The sequence below is a fragment of the Drosophila serrata genome, unplaced genomic scaffold (assembly GCF_035046125.1).
Source record: "Drosophila serrata isolate PLE 108 unplaced genomic scaffold, ASM3504612v1 contig_378, whole genome shotgun sequence".
NCBI lineage: Eukaryota > Metazoa > Arthropoda > Insecta > Diptera > Drosophilidae > Drosophila > Drosophila serrata.
In genome coordinates, this window is record NW_028257276.1 from 576,253 (window position 1) to 587,710 (window position 11,458).

General features: G+C 39.7%; 2 protein-coding genes across 2 annotated transcripts in view; both read left to right on the plus strand.

Moving 5' to 3' along the window:
* The window catches only part of LOC110183058 (uncharacterized), a 35,288-nt gene extending 31,047 nt beyond the window's left edge, over window positions 1–4,241 (plus strand). The window contains exons 4-7 of the mRNA XM_086839881.1: window positions 35–708; window positions 2,284–2,483; window positions 2,542–2,694; window positions 2,920–4,241. Coding sequence (XP_086696007.1) covers window positions 35–708; window positions 2,284–2,483; window positions 2,542–2,694; window positions 2,920–3,045 — 1,153 coding nt within the window. The 3' untranslated portion in view covers window positions 3,046–4,241. The remainder of the gene's footprint in view (window positions 1–34; window positions 709–2,283; window positions 2,484–2,541; window positions 2,695–2,919) is intronic.
* Window positions 4,242–4,313: 72 nt separating this feature from the next.
* On the plus strand, window positions 4,314–5,833 carry LOC110183071 (uncharacterized). The gene has a single exon (XM_086839884.1). The coding sequence runs from the start codon at window positions 4,314–4,316 to the stop codon at window positions 5,412–5,414; it is 1,101 nt and encodes a 366-aa protein (XP_086696010.1). The 3' UTR covers window positions 5,415–5,833.
* The last annotated feature ends 5,625 nt before the right edge of the window (window positions 5,834–11,458 follow it).

Consider the following 11,458-nt stretch of genomic DNA (forward strand, 5'->3'; position numbering starts at 1 on the left):
ATGTAAATATAACTACATCCCTCTCCCCCTACAGTCTCCAGGAGATCAACACAAAGCTGAACGAACAGATCGAGTCGCAGGTTCGCACCCTGGATCGCTATATGCAGAAGCGTGCCGATCGCTTCTACAACAATTGCACCCAAACGGAGTCACCATCGACTGGTGCGGAGGGGGAGCCCATTAGCGCCATCCCTGAGGCCAACTCCGCCACCACTGGTACCCAGACCAAGGCTGCAAATGGGACCAGGGATCACAGTACCAATACCATTGGCTGCCCCTCGCCGGCCCTCGTTTGCCAGCAGCCGCATCTCCATCCCCATGCCCATGCCCATCCACATCCACATCCACCGTCGGCCAGCAGTAGCACCAGCAGCACCGCCAATTCCACACCGAACACATCGCGTCCGAATTCGAAGCAAAGCGGCAGCGGTGCCCAAAGGCGTTCGCCACTGGCTGTGAGTGGTGCTGGTGGCACCGCCTCCAAGCTGCCAATCTCTCAGTCCGAGTCCACGCTCTCCCTGCTCAGCCACGGACCCGGGTCCTCCAAGGAGGAGGCACAGCTCCTTAGCTCCGTGCGAAGCATGCGCGTCGATTTGGCCATCAAAAACAAGGCAATGCAACGCTTGACACGGGAATTGGATGATTGCAAGAAGACCATACGGAAGCTGCAGCGGGACAGGGAGGGTAGCGGCACCTCCAGCCATACAGGTGAGTTTGAGCTCGAATCCATAACCATTCCCATCCCAGTTCCAAGAGCCATGCCCTCTCCCTCTCTCTGTGTCTCTGTATCTCTCTGTCTCTCTAATTTGGTTGTGTTTGTGTCACTCGGTCGATGCCGATGGATGGCTTGGTAATTTATGGACTTTCTCTGCCCGGTCAGCAGCACGTACAGCACTGGGCTCCACTCCCCACTCCGCACTCCTTCTCCTACCTGGTTGCCTCCCTCCCTCCGGGGAGTTACCTGGCTGAGACGGCAAATAAATTGCTGGAATAAATCATTGTACGGCTGTCGACGGTGTCGGCCTTTTGACCACTTTTTGCACTCGTTTCAAACGGCAATTGCAGCGCAACTAAGCTGCTAAGCGGCCAATGGCCAAGACGACACAAAACAGCACACAAACACGTTTCGACTGAACGGCTGGCCAAGATGGGGCTTAACCCCTTGAAGGCCAAGAGTCATGTAGGGGTACACTTTATTTTTGGTCAATTATAGGTTCTTTTTTGAGATCTCTTTAAGTGTGTTTCTAAATTCATGAAATACATATTACAAGATATCTGTTTAAGGTGTATTACTTTAATGTTGTTAACACTTTTAAATTTATAGATAGTCTTTTCTTGATCTATAGATATATTAGCTTACATATTGCTTATTGAGTATTTATTCTTCTCTTAAATATTATATTATTATTATTATATTAACTGATAAACTGTAAAGCTAAAAGCCTTTCTGGGGTTAAGTCCAATCGGCCAGAAAACGAAACCGAATCCACAACACTCAGTGTTGCTGTTGTTGTTGGAGACAGCTGGACAGCACATGGATGGAGCTGCCTTTGGGGAGGAGGAGGAGGAGGAGGAGGGTTAGAGGGGCATCTCGGCCACTTGGTTATGTCACCTGTGCGGTCTGACGCTTATGCCTGGTGTGTGGCGTGTGTGCGCTTGTTGTTTATTTACCTTTTTGTCGATTCGGATTTGAATTTCTTGCCATCGAAAAGAAAATTCGAAAGCGAAAGTCAAAGTCAAAGACGCGTTTGTTGTTTTCGGGTTCGGTGGACGCTGCTGGATCAGGTCTTCTCAGCCAGCTCCAGCTCCAGCTCCAGCTCCACCTTCGCCTTCGCCTTTGCCTTTGCCTCTCCTTACACACGGGTTTTATAATGCCAGCTTGAGTTTGCTTATGGCCTCTTCTGCGTATTTTTGTGGCTAATTAATGGGCCGTTGCTTCGTCGCTCACATTTGTTAGTTGTGTATTTTATTGTTGTAGTTTTTTTCGTGGCTTTAATAATTGTAAATGCCAAAAGCGGACGGCTTAAATAGACATCATCAGCTTGTGTTTTAATTTCCAACGAGCGCGTGCGTGTAAGAAATGCAAAACGCTCTTCATAACATTATGTTTTTGGGATTATGCAATTTGTCGTAGTTTTTAATTTGTGGAAATTTCTATCTGTCCCAAAAATAAATTCGACCCAGACGGGCGGCGGCTCAATGAACTCGGATTTACATAAGAGCGAAGCCTCTTCATCCTCTTTATCTAATGTCGATTAATCGGTTATTCATTCTTTTTTGCAGGCAGCAAATTGGATCTCCGCCCCCAGGCCAGTGCCATTTCGCTGCCAAGTGGCCGCCGCTCCAGTGGCTACGATCATGGTCATCATTACAGCGATCACGTACCGGCGGCCACCGAGAGCCAGGCCCTGAAGGAGGCCCAGAACAAGTACCGGCTCTTGGAGGCGGACTACAAGACGCTCCATGACAAGCGCCTGCAGGATGTGAGTCCTTGTTGATTAATCAACTAACAGCAAATGTGTGAAACGAATTCAATTACAGCTAAAGACCCTGCAGAGCGCCCATGAGCGAGAGCTGGCCACCTGCAATGAGACCGTGCGCATCCTCCAGCAGCGCCTCAACGAGCGGGAGGAGGCCTTTGCCACCCAGAAGCGACGCAAGGTGCCCGTGGATTACTATGCACTGAAAGCCAAGGTACAAAAGCCAGCAAAACCCAAACTGCAGCCAAAGGCCAGTTTTCAAGAATCAAAGAAATGAGAATTCGAAACACAGTCAAGTGGAGTTTTGATTTTGCGGGCAAAACAAAACCAAAACCAAAAATATGATTCTACTGTAACTTTCCAATATATATTATATATGTGTGTATATATTTATCTGGAACGTGGTTCCTTTCGTTGTCCTTGCCTCTCTTCCCCAAAGGTATCCCTGCTGGAGCGCAGACACTCGGAGCGGGAGGAGCGACTGCACATGCTGGTGGAGGCCCTGAGCAAGGGCAGACTCAATGGAGCCCTCGAGGATCTGTTGCAGGAGAACAACAACAAGTAGGAGAGAGAGTTTATTTTTAAGCCACATTGCCAGCCAAAAAGAAGAAAAATTCGTCTAGGAGTCCGTCTAAACAGAAGAAACATCCAATGATATTTAGAAATTTTAACCAGTGAAAGGATAGTGTGCCTCCGTTTGGATTGCAGCTTCAGGCCGCCGCTTATTTCATTAAACAGATTCAACAATGTGTTCAAGGAAAGGAAACAATAACTAAATCCAACACAATTAATATAGGATTAAGATCTATGTATTTTCCTCGCGCTTGAAGCTGCAATGTGAGCTGGTAGCAAGGATATTTACAGCGACAGGATAGGGAGGATAGAAACGTTATTGTAGTTCTTAGCGCCGAACGTATTGTATTTATAAAACTATCAATGTTTCGATGTAGAAATTGAATTGTTCGTTCACACAACTTGGAAAGAGAGCAAAGATGCCAGATGAAAGCGGAAAAGAGCGAATAAGAAAGAGATGGGGAGCAGTGACCGCGAAAAAGACAGAAACAAATACAGCAGACCGAAGTATTCGGAGCGATCTCAACTTGAATATTATATATTTGATTTAGCGTAACGAACCCATAATTTTTTTTACCTTGCCCCTAAAACTAATTATTATTATTATTACTATTATTGTGTGTGTCTGTTTTTAAGATAGAAAACTTTGAAAAAGTTGTTAAACAAAAGTAACGACAGGGACCGTAGATAAATGTTTATTATTCTATGATTTACACTAAGTAAAGCGATTCGAAGCATTCCAATATAAACCTAACTTTTTGAAAATTAAAAGATATAGTAAACAAATTACTTGTTTGCTTAAAATCAATAGAATTAAATAGTAAACTCTGGATTGAGATATAATTCTTTTTTTTAACAAATTAATTGTGAACGAATTCGTTATTAATATGTATATGTTTCTAAACAATTTGTATGTCTCAAGAACAAAATATAGAATAATAATTATATTTATTTATGCGACGTTTTTGGAGCACGTACAATAAATCCAAATCAACTACGGTCCCTGCCAGATAAAGCAAACTGAACAAAATATAAAATTAGATTAGAAAATAGACTTTTTCGAAAAATAAAAACAAAAACAAAAACCAAAGACAAACTGTATCCAAGCAGGCAGAGTAGGACCTAAGAAACAAAACTCAAGAGAGAAAAATCCAAATAAAAATTAACAGTATTCCGAGACACACCAAATCCCTTACTGTATACATTAAGATATATCTAAGCACATTTGGAGTATATTAGGAGGCATTCCCTGCCACGGACATGCTGCACCACAACACTTTGGCCACCACCAGTTCCCTAAGATTGGTTCGTGGCCGCGTTCACCGTCGCCCGCTGCCAAATCGCTTCCAGGAGCACCGCCAGCGGCTGGAGAGGGCCACTAGCCGGGTGGACCATCGACCGCCACGGTTGCCCGCTATGCAGCTTAATGGACTTCCGGCCCTTTCCCACGATGCCCGCCTCTTCCTGCAGCGAACCCATGAGAATGCCCACCTGCTGCTGAATCTATCGCGGATTAGGCGCATTGGCGGTACCGTTGGCCTTTTCGACGATCGCATTCCCCAGAGCCTTTCGTCGCTGCCCCATATGATGCGACGGATCGAGGAGCTGCAGCGCCAGAACGACTTCCTGGGTCATCGGCTCATGAGTGTCCACGGGAAGCGGCAGCGGCGTTGGAACGATGATCATCCGTTGGCCACGACCGGGAGGCGACCAGGTCTGGAGCTGGCACAGGAGCTCTCTCAGACCACTACTCAATCGTATCTGCCGGACTCGAAGAGCGATGTGTTTGCAAAGTACTCCACCTGTGCTCTGGAGCTGCCCGGGAATAGGAGCGAGCTGCTGCGACTGCTCCGGCCCCGGATTGTCCTGTACTTTGGCCTCATGGACGGCCGTTCGCTGGGCCGGGTGGTGATTCAGCTATACACCGAGGCAGCACCGCTGGTGGTGCTCCAGTTCATTCGCACCTGCCAGCGCCAGCGGGCCCATGAGTTTGCCGTGCGCCGCATCTTCCCCAATCTCTGGCTGGAGGGTTACCTCCTCGGTTGCAACCGGCAACAAGGACACTCTGCGGATCCGCCACCCCAGCTCCGAGACCCCATGGAGTTCGATACGCGCGTGTTGAGCCACGAGCGGCACAACTGTGTCCTGTCCTGCGCCAAGGAGTACTGCGTCCATGGATTTCCCGGCGGAGCCATCAACTTTAGCATCAGCTTTAAGCCACTGCCCGCGGCCAATGGCCAGCGGGTGGCCTTCGGCCGGGTGGTGCGCGGCGCCAAGGTCGTAGGATGCATGCAGTTGTATGGCACCAAGAACGGCAAGATGGTAAGACCGCTGGTCATTACCCACTGCGATGTGTTGTAGAGAGGACGGATGCTGGATGCGATGGGCTCCTAAGGAGGCTTCTGGTGCTCTTTCTGCCAGGCGAAGACAATTCCCTAAGTTATACTTGAGGAATCCTGCCTGGGGGGGAGTGTCAAAAGTACTTAAGGAGCTCCTCTTCCGTCCTCTCCTCACAAGTTGAAAATTTACAGATGCGTATGGAAGTTATTGGGATTTTACGGCTTGACTCTTAATTTCCCGAATTCTTTTTTATTATATTTTGTTTGTTGGTTTTTGTAAGGTTCATATTCCGTGCTTACCATTGTCACAAAATAAAATACTGACCGTTGCAGGGTAGAAACCACATACATATATTCTTGATATAAATTAATTTTAAGTTCGACAAAGTAACTTAGCCCAAAATAAATTCAAAATACAACAAACCCAACAACAAACAACAATCCAATTTAGCGAATTTACCATTTAAATTTCTCAAGTTCTACCAGGCGAACAGAATATTCAGCAAGCAGCTAACCCGCTGATGCAAATGCTCCAAAGTAACGGTTCTTAAAAGTTGGGAACGTGAAGATCATCTCTGATTGGTCTAATCAGATGTAAACAAAGGGCGGCCATTAATTTCAAAGTCCTAAGTAACGGATCTTAGAAGAGATGAACTTAAAGACCGTGCCTGATTGGTCTAATCAGATGTAAACAAAGGGCGGCCATTAATTCAAAGTCCTAAGTAACGGATCTTAGATGAGACGAACTTGAAGAAAGTCTCTGATTGGTGAATTAAAAGAGCGGCCATTAGGATTTGGAATGCTGGTGTAGTGCTGCTGAGCTGCTGCCAGCCGATTCTGTTTGCCTGGTATACCAATTGTTAAATCAATCCGATTTAATGCCCATATTTATAAGAAATAACAACAAATCCAACAACATACACCACAAAATTAACGAAATTCGTCATACAAACTTCTTAAAACTTGACTTTATACACCAGGCGAACAGAATATTCAGCAAGCAGCTAACCCGCTGATGCAAATGCTCCAAAGTAACGGTTCTTATAAGTTGGAAACGTAAAGATCGTATCTGATTGGCCTAATCAGATGTAAACAAAGGGCGGCCATTAATTTCAAAGTCCAAATTAACGGATCTTAGATGAGATGAACTTGAAGATTGTCTCTGATTGGTCAATTCAAATGTAAACAAAGGACGGCCATTAGAATTTGGAGTTTTTGTTAACCTGCTAAAAATTAACATACTGCCGCTTTCCGAATTGAAATTAATGCGTTTTTGGCTTAGTTATGAAATTTTTAAATTTTGATTTGTCGAAAAATTTCATATAAAAATATTGTTAATTTCGGTATAAAAATGGTAATGGACCTTCAGTTAGAAGCTTAAAAATAAGTGAAGGAGCCATTTCCGACCCCACAAATCATATATATTCTTGATCAGCATCTACAGGCCTTTCTTTCTAGCTTTATCCGGCCGAAAAAAATTTTTTTCAGAAATTTCCCATTTTTCGGAAAAAAGGAAAGGGTTTGCAAAAATCGGCCAAAAATTCACAGTTTAAATTGAGTATGCAGTTTTGTTAACCTGCTAAAAATTAACGTACTGCCGCTTTCCGAATTGAAATTAATGCGTTTTTGGCTTAGTTATGAAATTTTTAAATTTTGATTTGTCGAAAAATTTCATATAAAAATATTGTTAAATTCGGTATAAAAATGGTAATGGACCTTCAGTTAGAAGCTTAAAAATAAGTGAAGGAGCCATTTCCGACCCCACAAATCATATATATTCTTGATCAGCATCTACAGGCCTTTCTTTCTAGCTTTATCCGGCCGAAAAAAATTTTTTTCAGAAATTTCCCATTTTTCGGAAAAAAGGAAAGGGGTTACATCATGAAAATTTGCAAAAATCGGCCAAAAATTCACAGTTTAAATTGAGTATGCAGTTTTGTTAACCTGCTAAAAATTAACGTACTGCCGCTTTCCGAATTGAAATTAATGCGTTTTTGGCTTAGTTATGAAATTTTTAAATTTTGATTTGTCGAACAATTTCATATAAAAATATTGTTAATTTCGGTATAAAAATGGTAATGGACCTTCAGTTAGAAGCTTAAAAATAAGTGAAGGAGCCATTTCCGACCCCACAAATCATATATATTCTTGATCAGCATCTACAGGCCTTTCTTTCTAGCTTTATCCGGCCGAAAAAAATTTTTTTCTGAAATTTCCCATTTTTCGGAAAAAAGGAAAGGGGTTACATCATGAAAATTTGCAAAAATCGGCCAAAAATTCACATTTTAAATTGAGTATGCAGTTTTGTTAACCTGCTAAAAATTAACGTACTGCCGCTTTCCGAATTGAAATTAATGCGTTTTTGGCTTAGTTATGAAATTTTTAAATTTTGATTTGTCGAAAAATTTCATATAAAAAAAAATATTGTTAATTTCGGTATAAAAATGGTAATGGACCTTCAGTTAGAAGCTTAAAAATAAGTAAAGGAGCCATTTCCGACCCCACAAATCATATATATTCTTGATCAGCATCTACAGGCCTTTCTTTCTAGCTTTATCCGGCCGAAAAAATTTTTTTTCAGAAATTTCCCATTTTTTGGAAAAAAGGAAAGGGGTTACATCATGAAAATTTGCAAAAATCGGCCAAAAATTCACAGTTTAAATTGAGTATGCAGTTTTGTTAACCTGCTAAAAATTAACATACTGCCGCTTTCCGAATTGAAATTAATGCGTTTTTGGCTTAGTTATGAAATTTTTAAATTTTGATTTGTCGAAAAATTTCATATAAAAATATTGTTAATTTCGGTATAAAAATGGTAATGGACCTTCAGTTAGAAGCTTAAAAATAAGTGAAGGAGCCATTTCCGACCCCACAAATCATATATATTCTTGATCAGCATCTACAGGCCTTTCTTTCTAGCTTTATCCGGCCGAAAAAATTTTTTTTCAGAAATTTCCCATTTTTTGGAAAAAAGGAAAGGGGTTACATCATGAAAATTTGCAAAAATCGGCCAAAAATTCACAGTTTAAATTGAGTATGCAGTTTTGTTAACCTGCTAAAAATTAACGTACTGCCGCTTTTCGAATTGAAATTAATGCGTTTTTGGCTTAGTTATGAAATTTTTAAATTTTGATTTGTCGAACAATTTCATATAAAAATATTGTTAATTTCGGTATAAAAATGGTAATGGACCTTCAGTTAGAAGCTTAAAAATAAGTGAAGGAGCCATTTCCGACCCCACAAATCATATATATTCTTGATCAGCATCTACAGGCCTTTCTTTCTAGCTTTATCCGGCCGAAAAAAATTTTTTTCTGAAATTTCCCATTTTTCGGAAAAAAGGAAAGGGGTTACATCATGAAAATTTGCAAAAATCGGCCAAAAATTCACATTTTAAATTGAGTATGCAGTTTTGTTAACCTGCTAAAAATTAACATACTGCCGCTTTCCGAATTGAAATTAATGCGTTTTTGGCTTAGTTATGAAATTTTTAAATTTTGATTTGTCGAAAAATTTCATATAAAAATATTGTTAATTTCGGTATAAAAATGGTAATGGACCTTCAGTTAGAAGCTTAAAAATAAGTAAAGGAGCCATTTCCGACCCCACAAATCATATATATTCTTGATCAGCATCTACAGGCCTTTCTTTCTAGCTTTATCCGGCCGAAAAAAATTTTTTTCAGAAATTTCCCATTTTTCGGAAAAAAGGAAAGGGTTTGCAAAAATCGGCCAAAAATTCACAGTTTAAATTGAGTATGCAGTTTTGTTAACCTGCTAAAAATTAACGTACTGCCGCTTTCCGAATTGAAATTAATGCGTTTTTGGCTTAGTTATGAAATTTTTAAATTTTGATTTGTCGAAAAATTTCATATAAAAATATTGTTAATTTCGGTATAAAAATGGTAATGGACCTTCAGTTAGAAGCTTAAAAATAAGTGAAGGAGCCATTTCCGACCCCACAAATCATATATATTCTTGATCAGCATCTACAGGCCTTTCTTTCTAGCTTTATCCGGCCGAAAAAAATTTTTTTCTGAAATTTCCCATTTTTCGGAAAAAAGGAAAGGGGTTACATCATGAAAATTTGCAAAAATCGGCCAAAAATTTACATTTTAAATTGAGTATGCAGTTTTGTTAACCTGCTAAAAATTAACGTACTGCCGCTTTCCGAATTGAAATTAATGCGTTTTTGGCTTAGTTATGAAATTTTTAAATTTTGATTTGTCGAAAAATTTCATATAAAAATATTGTTAATTTCGGTATAAAAATGGTAATGGACCTTCAGTTAGAAGCTTAAAAATAAGTGAAGGAGCCATTTCCGACCCCACAAATCATATATATTCTTGATCAGCATCTACAGGCCTTTCTTTCTAGCTTTATCCGGCCGAAAAAATTTTTTTTCAGAAATTTCCCATTTTTCGGAAAAAAGGAAAGGGGTTACATCATGAAAATTTGCAAAAATCGGCCAAAAATTCACAGTTTAAATTGAGTATGCAGTTTTGTTAACCTGCTAAAAATTAACGTACTGCCGCTTTCCGAATTGAAATTAATGCGTTTTTGGCTTAGTTATGAAATTTTTAAATTTTGATTTGTCGAAAAATTTCATATAAAAATATTGTTAATTTCGGTATAAAAATGGTAATGGACCTTCAGTTAGAAGCTTAAAAATAAGTGAAGGAGCCATTTCCGACCCCACAAATCATATATATTCTTGATCAGCATCTACAGGCCTTTCTTTCTAGCTTTATCCGGCCGAAAAAATTTTTTTTCAGAAATTTCCCATTTTTCGGAAAAAAGGAAAGGGGTTACATCATGAAAATTTGCAAAAATCGGCCAAAAATTCACAGTTTAAATTGAGTATGCAGTTTTGTTAACCTGCTAAAAATTAACGTACTGCCGCTTTCCGAATTGAAATTAATGCGTTTTTGGCTTAGTTATGAAATTTTTAAATTTTGATTTGTCGAAAAATTTCATATAAAAATATTGTTAATTTCGGTATAAAAATGGTAATGGACCTTCAGTTAGAAGCTTAAAAATAAGTGAAGGAGCCATTTCCGACCCCACAAATCATATATATTCTTGATCAGCATCTACAGGCCTTTCTTTCTAGCTTTATCCGGCTGAAAAAATTTTTTTTCAGAAATTTCCCATTTTTTGGGAAAAAAGGAAAGGGGTTACATCATGAAAATTTGCAAAAATCGGCCAAAAATTCACATTTTAAATTGAGTATGCAGTTTTGTTAACCTGCTAAAAATTAACGTACTGCCGCTTTCCGAATTGAAATTAATGCGTTTTTGGCTTAGTTATGAAATTTTTAAATTTTGATTTGTCGAAAAATTTCATATAAAAAAAAATATTGTTAATTTCGGTATAAAAATGGTAATGGACCTTCAGTTAGAAGCTTAAAAATAAGTGAAGGAGCCATTTCCGACCCCACAAATCATATATATTCTTGATCAGCATCTACAGGCCTTTCTTTCTAGCTTTATCCGGCCGAAAAAATTTTTTTTCAGAAATTTCCCATTTTTCGGAAAAAAGGAAAGGGGTTACATCATGAAAATTTGCAAAAATCGGCCAAAAATTCACATTTTAAATTGAGTATGCAGTTTTGTTAACCTGCTAAAAATTAACGTACTGCCGCTTTCCGAATTGAAATTAATGCGTTTTTGGCTTAGTTATGAAATTTTTAAATTTTGATTTGTCGAAAAATTTCATATAAAAATATTGTTAATTTCGGTATAAAAATGGTAATGGACCTTCAGTTAGAAGCTTAAAAATAAGTGAAGGAGCCATTTCCGACCCCACAAATCATATATATTCTTGATCAGCATCTACAGGCCTTTCTTTCTAGCTTTATCCGGCCGAAAAAAATTTTTTTCAGAAATTTCCCATTTTTCGGAAAAAAGGAAAGGGGTTACATCATGAAAATTTGCAAAAATCGGCCAAAAATTCACAGTTTAAATTGAGTATGCAGTTTTGTTAACCTGCTAAAAATTAACGTACTGCCGCTTTCCGAATTGAAATTAATGCGTTTTTGGCTTAGTTATGAAATTTTTAAATTTTG